This window comes from Mauremys mutica, chromosome 3, assembly GCF_020497125.1.
Source record: "Mauremys mutica isolate MM-2020 ecotype Southern chromosome 3, ASM2049712v1, whole genome shotgun sequence".
Lineage (NCBI taxonomy): Eukaryota > Metazoa > Chordata > Testudines > Geoemydidae > Mauremys > Mauremys mutica.
The window spans coordinates 24117073-24140037 of NC_059074.1; the positions used below are offsets into that span (position 1 = coordinate 24117073).

General features: G+C 44.3%; 1 protein-coding gene across 2 annotated transcripts; it reads right to left on the minus strand.

Annotated features, from left to right (window-relative positions):
- Nucleotides 1-274: 274 nt before the first annotated feature.
- Nucleotides 275-22287, minus strand: LOC123366805 (zona pellucida sperm-binding protein 2-like). 2 transcript variants are annotated; one of them, XM_045010568.1, is made up of 23 exons: nucleotides 21842-22287; nucleotides 21684-21754; nucleotides 21465-21557; nucleotides 19517-19644; nucleotides 18063-18209; nucleotides 16429-16500; nucleotides 13702-13869; nucleotides 13523-13619; nucleotides 12660-12874; nucleotides 9915-10068; nucleotides 8243-8451; nucleotides 6793-6910; nucleotides 5790-5995; nucleotides 5044-5161; nucleotides 4797-4963; nucleotides 4623-4723; nucleotides 4414-4541; nucleotides 4240-4290; nucleotides 3972-4155; nucleotides 3759-3882; nucleotides 2633-2735; nucleotides 2278-2386; nucleotides 275-1342 (listed from the first exon to the last, which is right to left on the minus strand). In XM_045010568.1, exons 1-22 carry the CDS (start codon nucleotides 21868-21870, stop codon nucleotides 2283-2285), a joined length of 2787 nt encoding a protein of 928 aa, XP_044866503.1. In that variant the 5' UTR covers nucleotides 21871-22287; the 3' UTR covers nucleotides 275-1342; nucleotides 2278-2282. The 2 variants fall into 2 exon arrangements, with proteins under 2 accessions (XP_044866503.1, XP_044866504.1); XM_045010569.1 differs by lacking the exons at nucleotides 8243-8451; nucleotides 9915-10068 and having other exon boundaries at nucleotides 21842-22286.
- Nucleotides 22288-22965: the final 678 nt, after the last annotated feature.

The window sequence follows — 22965 nt, forward strand, 5'->3', positions numbered from 1 at the left end:
AAATTCATTACCCCCCAGGGGCACATACCCATGGTCTCTCTAGGCTGAAGGATGCCTACTACTTGGAGCAGCAGCAGCTGCTGCCCTTCAGAGGAAAGCAACACTTCACTCAATACTGCCCAGATCTTTTTACTACAGTGAGACTATGGGAAAGGAGACGTGACTCAGAGCTAGGCCAAGACTCCCACTCCTACTGGAGATTGAAGAGGGCTTATGGTATCTGAGGAAAACCCTCCAATATCGCAGGGCAGACGGAGTTCTCACATTGCTCTTTACAGCACTGGCATTGTGTAGCTGGTCTGAACTCCCCCTCTGCAAAATATGGAGATGGGGCTACTTCCCATTCTCACTGGAGTGAAGGAGTCTGATCCTATACTAGGATGATTCCAAGTCCAGTTCATTGCTTCATGAAGAGCAGACTTGCATGGAAGAGCTTCTGTGCCTGTTACTGTACAGCTAATGCATAGTCTCCCCCCAGCCTCTCGAGGGAGTCAGAGTGGTCAGCTATAAAGGCTATAGGATAACTAGTCAGATGCTACATCTACACTGATCTAGGGGCATGATTCCCAGCTTGCATACACATTGAGCTGGCGTGAGTATAAATAGCATAAACAGGAGTGGCATGACTTAAGTTCTGTCAAGTTCAAAACAGCCTGAAACTGGTGGGTATGTCCTCAGTCCATCTTGCCACTGCCCATGCTTCTTGACTGCACTGCCATTTACACTCTCGCTAGCTTGATGAGAGTTAGTGAGAGTATGCGAACATGAGCTGGGAATATCAACTGGTACTGTAGTTGCAGCCTGTACTGAATCTGATTTATTTTCTGGACAGCCAGTTTAAAGGTGTATCCAAGGCTAGTGTGTGTGTGTGTGTGTGTGTGTGTGTGTGTGTGTACGTACGTACACACACTAGAGAACTTGACAGTGGATGAGTTGGTGTTTTAGTGATGATAGGAATCCATTCTCCCTTTTGCACAGTTGCTGTTATTGTACATTGACAGGTACAGGCAAGGGAGACCCCTTCCTTTGAGTATCTAGTTTATATTAAGCCTGTGCCAGCACTAGATGCATCAGTATCCAGGCTGAGAGTTTGTACTGAGAGAAGAGAGCACAGCCCGTTAAATTTTACAGGGAACAAACCATAAACGTGGGGATCCTGTTAGGCACATGTTCTGTGTAATTATTTATTTACAATAGCTTGTGTGTATTGAAGCAATACTTTTAGCTGATGTTTCAGATTTGCACTTTACCCTTCATGAAAATCAGTTTATGAAATAATAATAAAGTAGCTATGATCAGACACAGGAGGAGGCCAATGGACAGCAAGTTTATGTTTCAGCATCTGGAAGAGAGGAAAAATGTTATTTTGTTGCTTGATTTTTGTAGCGCTCTCCAGCAGAGGAAACATGACACTTGATATACTAGTAATTTGATGTTCATCAGCCCTGCAGTGCTGGGTCTGAGAGCCTGGTCTCACTTCTAGCAAGCCATAGTTCTGATCACCCTCAAGAACAGATAGGCCCTGCATCAGATAGTGAGACAGGGTTAGCTTACTATGTGTTTGTACATTACCTAGCACAGTAGAGCGCCAACTAAATTCAGGGTCTCTAAACCCTGTTGTAAACACATGTAGATCAACTGATCAGTGAATTCTGGCTGCTCCAGAGTGATTATATGAAGCTAGTCCTTCACTGAGACAGAAGAAACTGTAGGTTGACATTTTCAATTCAGTCTGGGGGATTAAGATCTCTCTTCCATTAAAATGGGAGGTCTGTCTAAATGGACATGTCTTCTTTTTCTTTAGTGGCATTTTCTACTCCAGTTAAATGGGGATATTGTGTAAATTGGGCCTGAAGCTTAGTTGAAAGTGGTTGAGGCTCCATGTTTGTTTGGCTACGAGCCAGTTGCAAATTGTATAGATCGGGTCGGCAACCTTTCAGAAGTGGTGTGCCAAGTCTTCATCTATTCACTCTAATTTAAGAGTTTACGTGCCAGCAATACATTTTAATGTTTTTAGAAGGTCTCTTTCTATAAGTCTGTAATATATAAACTATTGTTGTATGTAAAATAAATAAGGTTTTAAAAATGTTTAAGAAGTTTCATTTAAAATTTAAATTAAAATACAGCGCCCCCCCCCCCCCCCCCGGACTGGTGGCCAGGACCCAGGCAGTGAGAGTGCCACTGAAAATCAGCTCGCGTGCTGCCTTTGGCACACATGCCATAGGTTGCCTACCCCTAGGATAGATGAATACAGGCAATAAGGCCCAATGTTCTCACCTAGTTTAGTCCTGTATGTTTTTCTCCTCAGTTGGTTCAGGATGAACAATCCATACTGGCCCAGCCAATACATAACCATGGAGACCAGAATATGGTTCAGAGTGCTGATCTAGAAAGTTTTACAAGATTGTTATTGACAGAATAAAGGACCATAGATACTGTACTCCAACTGGCTTTAAATCTACTGAGATTCTGAAGTTGTCAAGTACTAGTGTTTTACATTATCAGCTCAAGGTCACAGGAGTCAGTTAGCATAGAGGATCAGTGTTTTAAAGCTATTTAGGCACCTTGCTACCTTTAAAAATTTAGCCCAGTGTATTTTAAGCATAGCCAAATACCTCCAGTGTAAACCTACCCATCCTCTTCCTGGTAGGGTCACACCAGCTTCCACAGGTCCCAATGTTGCCAGATGATATTTTAGGAGGAGAGCAGATTGTGACTGTGCAGTGCAAGTGCACCTGAGAAGAAAGGTGAACTAATTGTTAGTATGGGATCTATTTGCTTTTACTTTTCACCTAACACTTACCAAACCTATGCTTGTAAAGGGCAACGTCTATCGGCGTGGGCATTGAATTTCTAGTTCTGTGTTAAGGATCTTTTTGTATGAAAGAGGTCGAGACAGGACCCACTAGCCATGCAGAGACTGTACAGAAACTAATCTATAGTGTGAGGTGTGGCTGCCTGCCTTTTAAGAAGCTGATGCCAAAATTGCCTCATGTTGGTTTCCAGTGAGCTCAGGAGATGTTACCTGAGGTTGAAATGGCAAGGTTATTTTTTGGCCTTGTTACTTGAGGCAGCTACTATCAGTGCTAGAATCCACTCTGTTTAGAATGGGAAGAGCTACTGGCAAGGCATCCTACGGTGAATAACCCTTGACTATCACCTGTTTCCTTCCCTCACCAGACTTGCCAGAGGCACAGGTTAGAATTCTAGGCATCCTGCCAATCCACCTTTTCCTTTGCCCTCCCCACTAGCCAGGCATTTAAGTGAACTGTTGGAGGGGATGGGATAGATGCAAGTGAGCTGAGTGGTATTTCATATGGCTGTTATGGCACATGCTGGCTTGCCTGGTTGACTTTGTGCCAGATATCAGATCTATAGGAGTCTGATCCTATATATTAAAAAAAAAAAGAAAAGTCAAACTGTATGAGTTATATTTCCATACCAGGCCCTTTAGTTTACTGCAGCAAGTGCCACTTTAAGTCACTAAAGCTGTGCAAGGCACATTTTTGTTTTTGAAGAACCAGCCAAACTAAAGTGCACATCAGTCAGGCTTATTGGTCTGTCAACAGTTCCTTAGCTGGCTAAGTTATAAGCTCAGTGTTACCCTGAAGATGCTTAAATTGGGCCTCTTAAGAGAGGAAGTTAGGTTAGCACTTTTAAGTTTGTTCCTTGGTATAAACATATTTCCTCAGTTTAGAGCATACAAGTGTTAAGGTATCATTTCACAGCCTAGATTCTCTAACTTCTCTTAATCTTACCTGTCCCAGCAGAGGTATCAGCATCCTTACTGCCAATCTTTTAAAGTGAGTGGGATGTTTCACTCTCCTACTAACAGATACTGGATAGAACTCTGTAACACATTTGTTGTTTTCGTTCCCACAGCTGTTTGAGAGATCAGAGTAACAACACAGTTAGAAGTGATCAAGATGCTTTTCATGAACAGTTTTATCATTTAAGCTATTTCTACTTGCCCATCCACAGTAATGTTCCATTGTGAGGTGCTTTCGAAGTCTGAAGACCAAGTCATCCAGCAGTTATTCAAGTGTAATTCAACATCGGGTTCCTCATCTTTTAGCTCTACCTCAAAAAACATGGGCTCCAAGGAAGATTGAACTATTGTCAAATTTGGTTCATAAAGTTCCATAAAAGATTCATCTTGAAAAGAATGGGTTTGGAGATTTTGTTAATCAGTTTAAGACTCATTTGATACTATCCTAGTTTTCAAAGAAGGAAACTTACCTTTGGATACCCTTGCGATTATATTCAGAACTTGTCTGGTCCTTCTGTGTTCTATAGAAGATAAAGTTAAGGATGGGCTTTTATAAGAAGGAATTAAAGCCTCAAAATAAGAGTGCTTACAACTACAAGAGTCACACAAATGTTTTAAACTGGAGGGGGGAGGGAGTGGTCTACCTGCAACTCTTGATCTCACCATCATTGTACCATAGCCAAAACGAGGGGATCCATTTGTAGGTAGATTTCTAACCATAGTAGTATGCATCAGTTTCTCTTTTGTTGGGTAATAGCACAAGACTGTCAATCTACAATAAGAGAATTATTGTAGTAACTTTCCAGGCATGATCACTATACCGATTGGAGTCAGTGAGCAGGAGGAGTCCTACCTATAATCTGGATCTCTTGTGATTTTAGGTGGTCCCCATGCTGGGAGAATCTCTTTCTCATAAGATATTTCATTTTCATAAATAATGTGATCACCTTCAAACTGTGCAAGCCAAAAATGGATTAGAATTTGGGTTTACTCAATGGAAAAAAAACAACTCTTCACAGTTGCTTACCTTTAGTGAAGTGCCACAAGTGGAGACATGGAACTGGAAGAAGGCTTGTTCCTCATTAAATTCTTTGGGCTTGCAGGTGCTGTCTTTCAGTTTTGTTTTGCCCATATCAATGGAAGGAATAGTCTTCATTGGGGCAGATACTGTTACAGTTCCATTAGGGTAGCACACTAAGAAAGTCAGAGAGTCTGTTAGATTCGGGAAAGCCATCGAGTTCCATGTTGTCGAGCTCAAGACCTATATAGCTTACCTATAAATTCTGAAGAATTAAAATTGCAGCTCACAGAGAATGTTTTTATGGTCTCCAGAGTATTTGCTTTCCTGAGTGCAAGATCAAACCTAGTTTTGAGTCTCTGAAAGGACACTTCCTGTAAAGAAAGTGACAATATTTCTCTAGTAAAAATAGTTTGCTGATCAGAGAGAGACTGCTCTCTTTAGTTTGATGCTACTTTAAACACTAGCAAAGATAACATTTGAGACAAGTGTGAAGACTTAAGCCTGGTCCAACCTGGGTAATAAGTCAAGTTTACTAGTGCAGACTTGTTAGGCCTGGTACCAGCTGCATACGTTTTGACTGGCTGTTGTAGAGTAGCCTAGATGTGTATTATAATCTAGATTTTTACTTGGGCTAAATGCAACTTTAGCCTAGTCACTCTGTTAGCAGGAATTCTTTAGCAAGAATCATGTCTAAACATGGTGCCTGACCCAATATGGACAGGACATCTGTCTTAACACCTGGCAATTTTGTGTTTGCTTCACATGCATGGGGACCACTTGAGCCATTACACTGGGTACATGGATGCAGTGGAATCATAGGTCAGGAGTCAGATCTCTTGTTGTGGTTGTGTTTACTTATTGGAAAGTCATTTCCCCTTGATATTTTCTGCATTAGAAGTGGTTACTGTAACATTACAAGACAAGCTTGGGAGTGAAATGCTTTTCCTTCCTGATAAAAAATCTTTTAGATACCAAAGCCTTACAGTATAGTCTACATACCTCATAGATAATCCCCATAGTAAACAGAGGTACTTGCAACACCAGATGGGTAGAATTGGTAGTCAGGAGATGCCTATTTGAGAGCACAGTTTGCTGATTCAGAAGTTTGTTACCGATGTACAGGTTCCAGTACTGATACAGAGCTGAAACGGGAACTGCTAGATACAGGTTCTCTTTATCACAGTAACCAACTGCTTCTGGTAGTTCTGTGAAAGAAGCCAGGATATAAATTGGACATACACAGTTTTAGTTACGGCATTAATTCTTATCATGGAGAAATTGTTTGTATTGATACTATAGATTGTATTAGATACCTACTATCATTTTAGACTGCAAGGTATTGCATCCACGACATGGCCAAATGTCCCAGTTGATTAGCAACTGCCCAATTGACTTCAGGCTAAACTCCAACTTTGGTAAGACTAGTTGGGCTTTATTTGATCTCAGCCTCCTTTCACCTCAACTCAAAACATGTTTTGTAAGATGAAGGCACTACAGTCAGAAGGACTGTAAAACCCAGAAGTTGGAGAGAATGCCAAGTAGTAAGTCAACTACTAAGACCATCTGATCTACTTTGACCAATTTTGCCATTTCTAGAGTTTACAGAGCTGTGTCTGGGCCAATTGAACTTTACCCTGGATGTAAAAGCTGGGTGATTTCAGCTTGTCCTAATGTAAATATCTGAAAAATGTTACCAGTAGATGCAGTGATACTAAAGTTGACTTGATTTGGCTAGCCATTTCTTTTAAACATGGTGCCTGACCCATGACTAGGTTTTTATTGCTTATAGTGTCTCCAGGGCAGATAATTAAACTTGGCAGAATGAAGAAGAGCTGCCATCTGAAAAGCAGCAAACTAGCTATATTGGCAATAATGAGCAATTATAGAGTGGGATTTTCCCAAAAAGCTCTCATTGTTGGTCTAATTTAGTTCCCATTGGCATCAATGAAAATCCTCCCTCTACTATACCAGTCTCAATCAGTCAGTATGGGCGGAAGCTTACCAATATCAGCAACCACACATTCTACTTCTGCTGGATGATTATATGGTTTCATTTCAGGACCCACATCTAGAGTATAGTTAACATGGAGGGTATATTTTGTTTCATTTCTATTCACGTACTGAAAGAAAGTTAGACGAGAGATTGAGGTGTCAGCAGCATTTGCTTCCAGCATAGACAAGAATATATTTGCTGTGCACACATACATTTGTTCCCCACAACAGAAAATATCGTTGATCTTACTGCTTCACATAACAGCTCTGTATGAGCTGGGCCAAGACTGTGTTGAAGTGTTTGCACTTAACTACCCATTTCAAACACAAGGAGGTTAGATCACTCATTTAAACTTGTGCCATTTTACAAACTTGTGCTGCAAACATGCCCAGCTCCAGGCTTCCATATCTTCTTGTAATCTGTCTAGTATCTGCTCAAGTCACAGTCTGAACTGCATTATGTAAAAAGCAGGCTCACGAACGGCTGGATGTTTGTTGGACAAGGTTTATTGCAATATTGCAATAACTGATCACTTTGTTTTTTTTAAGTTAGGCAGTCCTATCCCGACAGGCAGTTATTTAATAGATTGGATAAGATCCTGCTGCTGAACAATGCGTGCATGACTCCTATCCCTATTAACGGAAGCATCAGAAGAAGCCATAGTTTGTAGGTCATTTAGTCACACCTGAAGTTGCATTTTGCCCATAGTCCTATATGAGACAGGGCAGATGCTCAAGACTTTCTAAACAGAATATTAATTCAGATCAGGCTAGTGATACCTTCATTGACATTGCATGATTGGTGGTTAGTGGTGCCAGATGTATGTTTTGAGCAATGGCTGCCCTAACATGTTCACATGACAGTCATAATGTGTCATCATTTCCCACATCATAGCAGAGCTGGTTGGGAATTGTCCAAAGTGGTTTTTGCTGGAAGTTAAAATGATGATTCATCAACCCCAGAACTGTTTGCAGGAAAGGGTTGGTTTCAATTAATTTTGACTCTAAAGTTTTTTGAAGTGTCAAAAAGTTTGTTTTTAAATGTAGATTATGTCTACCCTACGACCTAGGGGCGTGATTCCCAGTTAGCATACACATACTTGTGCTAGCGAGAATATAAATAGTAGTGAAGCCACAGAAGATGAGCAGCAGCACGCTGAGTGCAAACCCACCTGATCCCCATATCTAAGCGGTACAGCCAAGCCATGCCACCACTCTCATTGAGATAGCATAAGTAGATGTATATGAGCTGGTAATCACACCCCTAGCTCATAGTGTAGCTGTAGCATTATATTAAATTATAGTACACGTAAAATGGTTGAAACCAAAGTGAGACATTTGGGGTTCATGAGAATTTGAAATTTTTAATTTTTGTCCTGAAAGTTTCAATATTTTGAAAATTTGTGGGATGGGAAGAACAGTTTTCTACTGAGTGCTACATCATAGCTACCTTATCTTACCTCCTTCAGAACAGTAGGATCATCAAAAGGCACTTCTAAGTTAAATCCCTTTGTTCCATTGGGGAAAGTAATTTCATAAACTTTGTACCCATGATGTTCTGCGTCTCTTGGGGAAAGTGGCACATTTCCTATTGTGATTGTCACCAGAGAGACGTCAGGAAGAAAAGATCCAAATGCAACATCAAATATTCTCTTCTCTGGAAGAGTATCTGTTAGGTTGATAGCATATAGTTACTGCAAATGCTTATCTATTACTGTAGGACAGTTAGAAGCCTCCCATTTTGCTGTGCTCAAGTGAGTTTATCTAGAGGTCAACTCTTAATGGCTCTATTATTAATGTTGTAATCTGAGATACTCTGATTACATAGGAATTTTTACCCCAAACTATAGAAGATTAAATATACACAAACACACTTGAAGGAATGTGAGTGTAATTACTTTCTAGAGATCTATTATAAAAGAGTCCAATGACATCTCTGTGTTACAGGCAGGGAATCTAGACTGAACAGATATTTGGAATATGTAATAAGGTAGTGCTACTACATTAAAGCATCCTTTTGATTTAAAAAATAAATTATCCAGGTAACTGCAAAGATGTCAAGTCATAACGATGTAACAAGAGATGAGCTTTTGAAAAATGGAGTGGCAAGCACTCTGCTCCCAAAGTAATGATTAGAGGCTTGAGGTTGGGAAGATGAGACATTCCTCCTCATTTGATGCATCCCACACACATTTTTTCCCTACAGTTGCTTAGTCACACTTTGCATGATCTTTCCCATTGGGCCCCACTTAAAGGCTCAATGGAAAACACTGGTGGAATTAGGGCTTGTCTTCACTACAGGCTAAATCGGTGCTGCTGTGATTGATGCAGCGGTGTCAATTTAATGGGTCCTGTGAAGTGCTCTCCCATTGACTTCAGTACTCCACCTCAACAAGAGGCAGAAGCTATGTTGACGGGAGACATTCTCCTGTTGGCATAGCGCGGTGTAGATACAGCTGTAAGTGGATCTAAGCTACATTGACTTAAGGCCAAGGCCGACTCCAGGTTTTCTGCCGCTCCAAGCAGCAAAAAAAAAAAAAAAAGCCGCAGCAGCGCAATTGCGCTGCTCCACTCTTCGGCGGCAATTCAGCGGAGGTCTTTTGCTCTGAGAGGGACTGAGGGACCTGCTGCTGAATTGCCACCGAAGACCCGGACGTGCAGCCCCTATAGCGGCCAGAGGGCCTCCTCTTGGTATTGGCCGCCCGAAGCACCTGCTTCTTTAGCTGGTGCCTGGACCTGGCCCTGCTTAAGGCACATAACTTACATAGCTTAAATAAAGTAATTTAGATAAATTTATCACGTAGAGAAGGCCTTAGAATGGCAGAATCTGGTGTTCTAATCAGCAACTCACATCAAATCCCTAATGATTATTCTCCATTTTGCCCCTTATTTGCAGATCTTACACACAGATACTCCCTTATGGTTAACAGAATTGTTTAGTTTTATCAAGATTTAAATCTAGACAGTCACGTCACCTGAGAGCTAGCTAGCTAAATAAATGAAACTTCCCAGTTAAGTGAAGAATTTTGGTTGGTATGAGTTCACAGCAGAGGCAACACTAATAACTCATTAGAGACAAAGAAAAAAAACGAGCACCATCTTATTATGGAGCTAGCCAGAGGCGTGACTTACTGTTGATGACTGTTGGTATTCGAGGCATGAAAGGTGTAGTGATGGGCTTGATCACTGTGTACTTTGTCATATGCCAATCTACATCTGTCCAAGTGTGCTCCAAGAATAAACTGATACTATAGATTATGCCATGGACTCCATTGGCTACAGTGCTCTAGGAGACAAGGTTTTAGACATACCAAGTAGTATTGAGCATGGATACGGCTGCAGGTTTGTCACGGGGGCGGGGTGGGGGGAGTCACAGACAGCCTGATTTTCCCATTTGTCCATGACTTTTTCCTGTGTGCTCCAGGTCACAACCCTCCATTATGATTGGAGGGATGTCTCCCATTTTGTCCTTTAACTTTGGTAATTTGCTAGGGTGGGCCATCATTTTCAGAGTAGAGCTGGCTTGTGTTACCCTGCACCAAGACAGTTTGTATCCTGCAGACACATCTTTTCATATGCTGTAATATATATACCTGCCTACTATATTTTTCACTCCGTGCATCTGATGAAGTGGGTTTTGCCCCCAAAAATGTGTTAGTCTCTAAGGTGCCACAAGGACTCCTCGTTATTTTTGCTGATACAGACTAACACGGCTACCCCTCTGAAAACTGCAAAGTTAGGTTGCTGAAGGTGATTAGCAGTCTCATCAATATCAAATTTATAAACAGCCATTAAGAGTTTTAGATAGTGTCTTGTAGAAAGGCTTTTAGGTCTCTTCTGCAGCCATCTAGAACCATTCTTTGCATGTGCATTTTTGTTTGGTAATAACACGCCCCCCACACACATACTAGTCAATTCGTCATTCTAGTGATGATTTTCAGAATCCAGTGCAAGTCAAGACAGATGCTTAAAACACAGATTGTATGCATGGCATGTGTAGAGTGAAGCTTGCACCTAAGGTGTGAAGCTGTGTCAGTCTGTACTTCTAAGAGCTGCTTAGTCCATCAAGGGAGGGTTAGCAAGGTCTTTTAAGCCACCAAGACAGAATAGTAAATTGGCAGATTATCCAAGGGAGACATTCTTGCTTCCCTCTTGCTTTGTAATGCTGTACTCACCCTTGCTTCCTGGATAGCCCCTTTCAGGGCAAGAATACATCATTAAGAGACTGTTAACAAGATAATTCTTGTTAACTATATGAATTTTTAGATCCAGATCTTTTGCTAACAGAAAGCTTGAGAGGAAAGTGTTCTGAAGGCAAGAACTATTATTCCAGGGGTCCATGCTGAAGTATGGACTATATTTTAAATGAATGAGGTCATGGGTCCACCTCCTCTCCCATTTCTCAATTAATCATAGAATCATAGAAATGTAGGGCTGGAAGGAACCTGGAGAAATCATCAAGTCCAGCCACCTGCATTGAGGCAGGTCCAAGTAAACCTAGTGTTTGTCCAACCTGTTCTTAAAAACCTGCAATTCTGGGGATTCTACCTCCTCTCTTGGAGCCTATTCCAGAGTTTAACTACCCTTACAGGTAGTAAGTTTTTTTCTAATATCTAACCTAAATCTCCATTGCTGCAGATTAAGCTAATTACTTCTGGTCTTACCTTCAGTGGACATGGAGAACAATTGATCACCATCCTCTACACACCAGTCCTTATCATATTTGAAGATTATCAGGTCCTGTCCCCCCCATCGTCTTTTCTCAAGACTAAACATGCCCAGTAGGTCAGGTTTTCTAAACCTTGTATCATTTTTGAAAATAAGTACTATGTTTTCCTTTCTCCAGTCCTCTGGGACCTTGTCCATCTAGATGAGTTCTTGAAGATAATTGCTAACATTTCCAAGATTGCTTCAGTTAGTTCCTTAAGTGCCCTCCTACAAATTTCATCAGGCCCTGTTGACTTAAGTAATCCGATTTATCTAAATATTCTTTAATGTGTTCTTTCCCTATTTTGGCTTGCACCCCTTTCCCCCTTTTTGTTAGTATGAATTGTGCTGAGTATCTGGTCACTGTTAACCTTTTAAGTGAAGTCTGAACCAAAATAGGCATTAAACACCTCAACCTTCTTGATGTCATAGTTAGTAGCTCTCCTTCCTAAAGGACCTACACTTTCCTTCATCTTTCACTTTCTCTAACATAAAGAACCTCTTCTTATTGCCTCTTAAATCCCTTGATTAGTGTAACTCAGTTTGTCCCTTAGTCTTTGTAATTTTGTCTCTACATATGTGTGCTGTTCTTTGGTACTCCTCCTAAGCAATCAGTCCACATTTCCACTTTTCGTAGGATTCCTTTTTGAAGCAACATTTTATATCACCTCTATGGATCCACAGCAGTATTAAAAATATTTAGGATTGTTTTCTAGTACCGTGTAGCGTAACCTCTGCTAGTGAAAAGCTGGCAGCTTCTACAGGCAAACTGTTGCCTTCTACATCAGTTCCCAGCTGCCCAGCATAATGGGGAGGGCAGCTGGGGGAATGGAAGAGTGAGGACCTGCTATGGCAAATTCTTTGCTGGCATCATATGCACTGCACTTGAAGCATCAGAGGGCAGCTTCAGCATAAATTTATATTTAGGCAGGCAATCAAAAAATCAGGGACTGGCTTCCTGTTATCTTTCTCCAGTGCACCCCAGTTTTGCTCAAGCTGAGAGAGCTATTGAGCCCTTAGTAGTTTTTTAATCCAGTTTAATATCTTGAAGAAGCTAGCATCATGCAACCCATCTCCATCAGCAACTGCTCGATTGACCACTGTTCAGAAGTCTCTGATCTCCTCCACTAGTCTCCAGAGGGTGTTAAATTACGATAGGTTCTCACTAACCTTTAATCTGCCCCCAGCTGCTCCAATGGGGACAGTCATTCGAATGTGTGTTTTGTTGTGTTCCAGAATATAATTCTGTTCAGGGTGCATTATTCTTTGGCCATCAACTCCCACTGAAATATTTTTGGACACGAAGGTGGGTTCTTGAGGCACTAGTGTAGGGATAATGCTTGGCACGGTCCAAGTTATAGCAGTATCAGTGAAGCTGGTGCCATCTGTTGATTCAGATAATGAGAAAATCAAACCATTCATCAGTGCACGAGTTTGTGTTTCCAAAGAAACAGGATTGAGCTTCATTTTATAACAGCTGCCACCCCCTCCTCGTCTTCTTTACCCCCCGACCCATTCCATCCCGATACTTCTATGGCCATCCCTAGAGCATGGAAGTATGGCATTTAAAGTAGTCTGATCAGTTTCAGATGAGTTACTACCTTCTTACAAAGATAACTAACATGGCTAGTGGGTACCTACCTCTTAAATCCACTCTACATCCCCCCTTTATGTTATGCAAGAAATCCCACCTTCTGCTGGTGTTACAACTCTGCACATGCATTATCTAAATATGACTCCTGGCCCAGTGGTAGAAATACAGTTTTTCTGGTCTTGATACTCAGTTGCAGGACAGTCTGATGTAGCTTTTTTGATGGCTTATTGCCTTTGTGGAAAGGTGTGTATAGGAATAAGGGAGAAATGAGAAAATGAATTAAGCAAATCGTACTTTGGAACACATCTAGGATAGGTTTGTTTTTACATTGCTTCTCTTGAAGAGCCAGCTGCAGCTAGGCCTGAAAGAAGAGTTTTCTACTAGCTTGCTCAAGTGGCTATTTTTTGGTATGCTTTGTAAATTGTGAAGTGATACTTACCGATAGGACATGCAACAGTTGTGTCAATCAACAGAAGCATCCACCTCTGCTTGTACATGGAAGTGGAACTGACTATGTTCATACTCACACCATTAACCTATGGAAAGTTAAGAAAAATGGTTGCTAGAGAGAGATTGGAAACAGTGCCTTTCAGTCCCACTACAAGAGCTACCACTCACCACTGCAAGTTTAGATTCATTGGTGGAATATGGAGCACGGAGGAACACTCGAGCCAGTGTATTATTGAAGCTGTAACCCAGTTTGGCTGCGTCGCTTACCATTATTTTCTTTCTCCCTGAAGGAGAAAGAAAGATCAGTTGCCATACCTGGTATTCAACTTTTTGAACCTGAAAGAGAAACATGGTTGGATGAGATATAGGTGGACATGTGACCAAATTATTCTGCCATTAAGATTTAGACCAGACCTGCACAACTCGTAAAGCGGCGAGGGCCACATTCCTCCAAAGAAAACAGCTGAGGGCCGAAACCTCCTGGCCCCGCGGAAACATGCCCTCCCAGCACCTCCCGACCCCGCGGAAACACCCCGCCCCAGCGCCGCCCAGCCCTGCCGAAACAAACCCTCCTTCCCCAGCGTCACCCCACCAAAACATCTGTGGGCCAAAAAGGAAGGTTGGGGGTGGGGAGGTGATACTTGATTTTAAAATCAACCAGGGGCTCCCAGCTGAAGAGGTGGCTGGGAGCCCTCAGGGGCAAATTAAAGGACCCGGTGCTCCGGTGACTGGGGGAACCCGGCAGGGCCGGCTCTAGGTTTTTTGCTGCCCCAACCAAAACAAAATTTGGCTGCCCCCCGTCCCAGCCCTGGGCTCCCCCCTGTACCCCCCTGCTGCCCAAGTCCTGGGCTCTCCCCCCACCCACACCCCCTGCCGCCCCAGCGCTGGGCTCCCCCCTTTCCTCCCCACCAGTGCCCTCCCCCCACCCCGCTGCTGCCCCAGCCCTGGGCTCCCCCCCACCAGTGCCCCCCCCCCACACACCTCCTGCCGCCTCAGCCCTGGGTCACTGGTAACTCGCTCCCAGGGCGGGTCATTCAGCAGGAATTTTGGATGTGCACAAAACACAGACAGGATTGGTTCCCATATGGTTACAGAGCAGCAGTAAAGTGGAACAATTTTCAGCTTGTGTGATTGGAGGATATCTCGATGCATATTATAAGACTGTCCTCCATAAATGAGGGAAAGTTGAGGTGCCTTTATTATTCTTTTGTTCCACTCTTTCTTTCTATGGGGAATTTGCCAATGCAATATCACTGTCTTCCTTTCAAACAAACAAAAAGGCAATGGCTGTTGAAAATAGCAATTCCAGTCCTAATAAGCATTTCTTGCTAAATTTTATCCTACTTTTCTACAGCAAGTTACAGTGGATCAGTATATTTGATTTGGGAGAAATGAAGTAACAGCTGCCCAAACTGAGCTTGAGCACTCCTGAATTTTGAGGTGTTCAAATCTGGAAGGCAGGTGTGGGGGGGGGAAGGGGGGAGGGCCTCCGCAGGGCAGCATGGCAGCAACATGTCTGGAGCTGCATGGAGCCAGACACGCTGGTCTGAGTGGCACGGTAAGGGGGCTGGGGGTTGGAGAAAGGGTATGGGGTTCCGGGGGGCAGTCAAGGGACAGGGAGCGGGGGGGGGTTGGATGGGGCGGAGGTTCGGGGGGGCAGTCAGGGGACAGGCAGCAGTTGGATAGGCATGGGAGTCTCAGGGATTCATCAGGAGACAGGTAGGGGGTGAGGTCCTGAGGGGAAATTGGGGGGGATCTCAGGAGGGGGCAGTTGGGGACAAGGAGAAGGGAGGCTTAGATAGGCGCTGGGGTCCCAAGGGGCAGTTAGGGGCAGGGGTCTCAGGAGGGGATAATCGGGGGACAAGGAGCAGCGGCATTTAGGTAGGGGGTGGGGTCCTGGGAGAGGGGTATCAGAGGACAAGGACCAGCGGTGTTAGATAGGGGGTGGGGGTCCATGGAGGGGGCAATCAGCGGCCGCGGGCCGGGATTCAAAGGGCTCTGGGCTGCCCGCGACTGCGGGCAGCCCAGAGCCCTTTGATTGCCCGCCGCTGCTGCGGGCAGCACAGAGCCCTTTGATTGCCTGCTGCGGCTGGGATTTAAAGGGCTCTGGGCTGCCCACAGAGCGCCGTGTGCGGGGGATTCAGAATCCCCCCACGGGCCGCACAGTGAGTCTGTTAGTCTGTATGTTGTGCAGGCCTGATTTAGACTAATGGAAGTGGCATTTGAGGACACTGCTAGCCTATCCCAGGCCAGAAGTGTACATGCCTTACATGAAGGCAAGGCAGCATGCAGCTATTGCAGGCATCTCTCAGAGAAGCCATATGGTATTTACCTTTGAAGGAAACTTATGTTTGTGGCCCTGAAAGAGTCCCCACAATTAAGAAGCCCTTAGTGATTTAGGACACTGTGACTCAACCTTTTTGATACCAGGGACCGGCTTGCTGCCTTCCTAAACTGTGTCAGGGAGATCTCAGGGACCAGCCCGAGCCCATAGACTGGTCACCACTTTGGGTAACAGCACTTTGGGTATCTTGACTACTTTAGTGTGCTTGTACTGTTAGAGCAGCCTAGAGATCAAATGCCAGACTACCTTAAGGAGTAAAATTTATAATATAAGTGGCCATGTTTTGTTACTGCATCCACTTTTCTACTCTGCAGTCTAGTGAGCTTGTTGTGATTTGCTCAGTATTCCTTATCTATGAAAGTTTTCCTCTCCTGGAAGGTTGACTTGCATCTATGTCTGATAGCAGCTCTGCCTCATACACATTTCTAGTAGAGCTTGTAGGCTGACAGAGATTGAGCCAGATGCCAAGAATGACAGCATTATCACCCAAGCCACTGATTTATGATGATGGAGATTAAAGAGAAGCCATTAGAAAACATGCTCCTCCATACCTCTGGCAGAGCTGACATCCATGTTGCAGTGTCATCGTCTGAAATTACAGGAACATCACTCTTCACCGACACCTGGAAGTAGAGCAGAGATGGGCAAACATGAGCGGCAGCATGCTTTTATAGGTATTGAGGAGGCAGGGAGCTTTGGAGGAATTTTATTAGTGTCTCAGTTACATATGGAACATTTGATCAGGCTACATTTACAGGAGGTTAGTGACAATCTTCAGGCCAATTGTTGATTACTATGCACTGTGTGTTCTTAAGGGGAGGGCTAACTCTATAGTGTTTTAAAGAGTACAGCAAAGGTTTGTAGAAGACTGCATGAGTTTGGAACTCAGGATCTAGCCAGTTAAACCAAAGTACATGTGATGCTTTTGCTGTTAAACATACAGGGTGCAATGCTAACCATCACTTACCATACAGGAAGTCAAGGTTTGGATTCAGTAGAAGTAAACTTCTGCCACTCCGTAAGTGTAGTGCAGCACTCACCGTTGGCACCAGACATTTTAGGATGAGGCTGAACAATCTCAAGTCGGTTGCATCCGACAAAGTGGGTATTCACCCACAAAAGCTCATGCTCCAATATGTCTGTTAGGGTACGTCTTCACTACCCGCCGTATCGGCGGGTAGCAATCGATTTCTCGGGGATCGATATATCGCGTCTCATCTAGATGCGATATATCGATCCCCGAATGCGCTCATGTCGACTCCGAAACTCCACCAACGCGAACGGCGGTAGCGGAGTCGACATGGGGAGCTGTGGATGTCAATCCCGCGCCGTGAGGACGGTAAGTAATTCGATATAAGATACTTCGACTTCAGCTACGTTATTCACGTAGCTGAAGTTGCGTATTTTATATCGATTTTCCCCCATAGTGTAGACCTGCCCTTAGTCTGTAAGGTGCCACAGGACTCTTTGCTGATTTTACAGATCCAGACTAACACGGCTACCCCTCTGATACTTGAAGTCCTAGAAGACTCACTATATTGCTGCAGCCTTGCCCCTAAGATAATTATGTAACCAATACATAAAAAGGAGGTATACCTAGTTAGCTTATGTTTGGGACTGGTGCAAGGTTCTACTGTGGCAGTTGGATTCTTGTAACATAGCGTCTGACATCTCCAGCAGGAGGTTGGCCTCCTTGCTGATAAAATCCCCGAGACGCACCAGAATTCCAGTCTTGTAAAATAAAGGGGCCTACCCCCAAACTTTACCATTCCTGAACCAAGAGGGGCAATAGGTTTTTACTAGATGTTGCAGCACTTTTGCATTAAGGCTCCCTGCCCTGTAGAATTGGAGATTTAACAGAGATACTTATGAGGCTTTCGATTTCCACTGCAATGGTACAAAATACGGCATTCCCAGCAGTAATTGAGTGTTACTAGTCACAGATCAGGAATACCCAAGTCACAGAACCTTACATATTTTAATCTGTTAGTAAGCATTCTGGCAGACGCACTTGGTCTTTAGTACATATGTGAAATTGGCAGATGTCCCTATTGCTCAAGTTGAGAGCTTTCCCTTATTGCAGGATATTGTTAGAGTAGAGTAAACTGCTCATACTGGTCTTAACTTAGAGATTGCATTGATTTGTGGAGGGCCTCAATGTTTTAGCTTTTGATGGATAAGTTACCTCCATATAGTTTTCTTCACATACAATTTCTCTTGGAGCCCAAGGAGTATATGTACAGTACATAGGGTAGGTGTAGGTTGCAGCTCGCCTCATGTCTGGAGATGAGGACACCTTTATGTTTACAGTAAGAGAAAACAATTCATCTGCCTAGAAGAAAGAGTGCACAAGGTAAGTTTTCTAGTAATTTAAAAAAGATTATTATTATTATCTAATTATTAAAATTAGATTATTAGATTTCAGCAGTAACTAGTATTCTTGCCACAAACTCAGAGTAGTATAGCAAGTTACAGTTAAAAATTGGTGTCAGTCATAGGCTGTCTTCACTGAAAAGAGTGGGGTTTTTTACATCAGGATCACTATCTCACTGCACTGTCCAAGTGGAGATGAGGCACTGGTAGTATTTATCTGGATGGAGCCGCTCATGGTCAACCCTATAACCCCCACCTGGCATTTACCTCAACTGGCTTCACTAAGATAAATACTACTGGTGCCTCATCTCCACTTGGACAGTACATAGAGAACTATGCCACTGTAAGAAATACTATTTCATCTACGGAAAGGCCTTTTAATCAGAAATCAGTACTTACAGTACAACTAAACAAAGACCTTAGTAGAATGTAAAGCTGGTCATTATTCTTCACACCATTTCACCCTGTTTTATAGCAGAGTGGGATCTAACCAGAACATTGTACTGTACCTGAGCTCAGGGCTTCTGTGACTTCCCAGCTCTAGGTCAAGCACTTAAGCAGGTGATGTATTGTAGCCTAAGTATGGCAAGTAACTCACCTCCTCATTGTTACTATGGTTCTAAATCACACAAGCCTGTGACTAACCTACACCTGGCGGCATGAGTTAGCAGCAGAGCCATAACAAGGAATTTTTGCACCTGAGGCAAGGGCCGGCAGCAGGTCCCCGAGTCTCTGTTGGAGAGAAGGACCCGCCGTCGAATTGCCGCCAAAGAATGAATGAAGCGGCAATTTGGTGGCAGGTCCTTCCGTCCAACAGGGACTCAGGCCCGTTGCCTTGCCCTTGTTACGGCACTAGTTAGCAGGCACAATACCACTCAAATTAAGCCAGTAAGCGTCTGCCAGAATATGGCTACAGATGCTGCCTTTTCAGCAGATGCCTACAAGTCTACTGCTTTCCAGTGAGACTTTCAAGATTCCCCAGCAGCAACAAAGACAAGTTTGAACTGGCAGCCAGTTAGCAACAACAATCTGGAGTGTCATTTTATTGGGGCAGAGGAAATCCCATGCCAGGCAAACTGACCCGGCCTCACGGTGGTGTGCAGAGGCATCAATCTTCCCTCCTCCATGCAGTTAGCATGACTTCGCATGTTCCCATCATACCCCATTGAAGAGTCATATAGCATCACACAATCTTATGTGGTCAGTCTGCATTTCCTATAGCATCTGTTTGGAGACCAAGCCTCCCAGGCAGGCTTTGGGCCTCACCTGATTTGCCACATGACAGCCAAGCACAGAAGCCCGGAAGATAGTATTGCCCCACACATCTTCTGACAGGACATAGCCACAGCGAGCAGCCAATTTCTCATCAAGCAGGACTGTGCCACCAGAGGGGTCTAATGACAAGGAAAGGACACGTCTAGTGATTGACAAGAAACACAACATAGGTGGAAAAAGCTTAAGTAACTCATTTGACTCAGGTACATCGAGGTCACACTTTCAAAGTGACATTTAGATGGAGTTACAACCCTCACCCCCATTCAGAAGGTAAGTCTAAGTTGGTCAAGCCAGCATGTTCCTTTAAGAAGCCAATAAGACCACACCATTAGGGTGAACGTGACAACCCTGTACTTTCACAAGACTCACCTATTACATTATCTTAGAGCTTAGTTCTCTGTACATATCAGCCTGTACCTCAGATGCCTTGAGGAGCCATTCAGGACAATTTCCTGAAATATATTTAATATTTCTATCAAGTCACTCAAATTAGGTGCTTATCTCTGTTTGACAGAGTGCAGCATTGTAGCGCTCAGATAAGCGGTACATTTTGAGTTGGAGGACCAGGCAAGTGTTTGAAGAATAGGAAGTGCTAAGGGAAAGCTCATTAGCAGGAGATATGGACTAGAGATAGGTCTCTTCTAGTGCGATAGACTGTAAGGGCTTAATCAGTGATTGATTGATCCTCAGTTCCAATAACTTATAGAGTTAGTAACATTGCATTCTGTGAGTTGACCATTCCTCCAATTAAGGAGCTAGTTTAGTCTAGGATTAGATATAGGAATAAAATGTAAGTCTTCAGAACAAATTATTTGGTGGCCTCAGAGTGCATCCACCAACTCTTGCTGGTGGCTGCTCTGACAATATTTCCTAAAATACTTAATATTACAAAAAAAAATATGCACATATACACATCCAAGGCATTGTAATTTGTTTATTGGTAGCTAGTAAGTCTGCTGTGAAAAGTGATATTAACAAACATACAAGTATCACATTTCACAGCAGACCTACTCAACCCTGGCAAATTTGGGGACAAATTAAGGCCTGGATGGGAGGTCAGGGGAGGTGGTGGGGGCCAGGGAGGTGGTGAGGGCAGTAGAGGCCAAAGCCAGAGGACAGAGCTAGAGCCTCATGGCCAGAGCCTGCCGCTCCACCACCCCAGGACTGAAGCCCAAAACTGAGTCCCACTACCCCTGGGAAAGAAGGCAGGGAACTCACTAGCTGCTCCTCTAGTGTTATGCCCCAGGTGTCTTCAGAGGGGGCGGGGCCCAACCCCTGCTGGCAGCCCCAGAAACCAACACCAAAGTGGTATATCCAGGAGCACCTGCGAGGGGGAGTGGCCACCACTTCCCCCTGCCCCCAATCACAGCCCAGGAGGCTGTGGCTGCAGGAAAAGCCCCTGTGAGCTGCATGCAGCCACAGTGGGCATATCTGAGAAACACTGATTCTAGTAGACACAGTTTAACTAGCTGCCATGCCTGGTACTTCTACAGCCCCCATTACTAGAGAGTTTGAGCACATCACAATCTATAACGTCACACGCCCCTGTCATGTAGGGAAGTAGTATTGTCCCCAGCTGTTCTGCAGCAGAGTAGGGAATTGAGCCCAGGTCTCTAAAGCCCTGCACAAGGGCCTATACCACCGGACCATCCTTCCCCCAGTTTCTTAGTTACATTAGATGTAAGGCACAAAGGAGAAGGTGCCCGTAGCTGTTAGTTGTGTCCATCTATACAGATATTGGCCAAGGCCACAGCTATTGGACCCTTGGTAAATCACATCACTCTGTTCCCACCATCCTGCCAGCTTTTTTAAATAAGTCACCAGCTAACATTAAAAGGGCAAGTCCCTCAGCAGCTAATGCACAGGCTCTGAATTTAGAGACAGTCTGAGAACTTCCCCAGTCTCCCCCTGGTTTCAGATCTGCCACTTTGCTACTCACCCACAAGCTCCAGACTGAAGAACTTTCCCTGCAGGAAGCGTTTGTCCAGTTTCACCCAAAAGATCCTGGAAGGGCAGCTGCTCTCTATAAAGCCTGGGGTGGGGGCAAAGGAACAGAAGAGCCATGGGGGCTAGAGCGCAGGCACACCATGGCCCAGGCCTCCCCCACACAGAAAAGGGAAATGTTTGTGACAATCAGTTGTTGTCTCATTTCACCAACCTGGGGGAGCCGCCTGCACCACTCGAGTCTGCCTTAGCCCGAACTGGAGCCACAGAAGGAGCAGTGAGACTCTGCAATACAGACAGGCACTGGGGTGAATACAGCAAACAGACCAAACAGAGCAGGCAGGTAGGGGTATCGGATCAGAGTCCCTTTACCTGCAGAGCAATCTGCTTGCAGCCTCCATGCTTTCCCACGGCCCCCAGTAAACACGGCAGTGGGGCTGATTGCAAAAGCTCCTCCTCTCTCTGGCACGCTCCACCTGGAGGCAGAGCCACCCTAGGGATGGCAAGGGGGGAGCTGCTGCTGGGCCTTGTTCTAGAGTGCGGGCCACTCTCTCCTGGACCCACACTGGGATTCAGGGAACAGGCATTTGTACTGGGGGCTGGAGGGCTGTTGAATCCTCTTGTATGAGCTGTTGATGAGCCTTTAACTTCATCTGGGACAGCAGAAGAGGAACTGGCCACAGCTAGATGTTTGTGAGGTTAGTGTGCTAGGAGGCACTGACACCTGGAGCAGGCTATTGGAAGCAATTCTTGCAGATCCTATTGTTTTGCCATTAGGTCTGGAGCAGTTATGTAGCATTTCCTCAGGGGTTTTTCATGTTACTGCTAAATGTCCTGGTGACCCAGCAATGCCAGAGATAACAGCAGCTCTGTGACAGCTGCCCTTGGCTTTTGTGAGGCCAGTCATGCTTGCCCTTTGATTTGTTTGATCACAGTGGAGTGTTTTGATGAAAACTTTTCACTCCCTCCTGAAATGCTCAGCTAGGTGTGGATTTGGTCAGTGATCAGCCAAACTCAACATGTTATAGAGAAGACAGAGGATGGTTTGTTAGAAGTTGGCTTATTGGGAACAACAGCATCCCCATGTGGAAATGGGATTGCTACCTGGGGAGGGGAATAGAGAAAGTGCGTGTGGGAGGGTCAATCTGATAGGTCAAAACCAGGACTTTTGCAGTGGCTTGGATGAGTTGTGCCTGTGGTTTCCCCAGGTGTGTGTGAGACAAAATATATATTGGCAGGTATGGGGGGTTAGGTAGTACAATAAGGTTAATGTTCCTTTCCTTTTGAACTAGCATGTAAAATTAGGGTGACCAGGTGTCCTGATTTTATAGGGACAGTCCTGATTTTTCTTATATAGACTCCTATTATCTCCCACCCCCATCCTGATTTTTCATACTTGCTGTCTGGTCACTCTAAGTAACATCTGAATAATGGTGGTGGTCTCCCCCTCATTTTGGGGGACCAGAACCCCCCCTTACTGCAGCTGGGGCCTCATT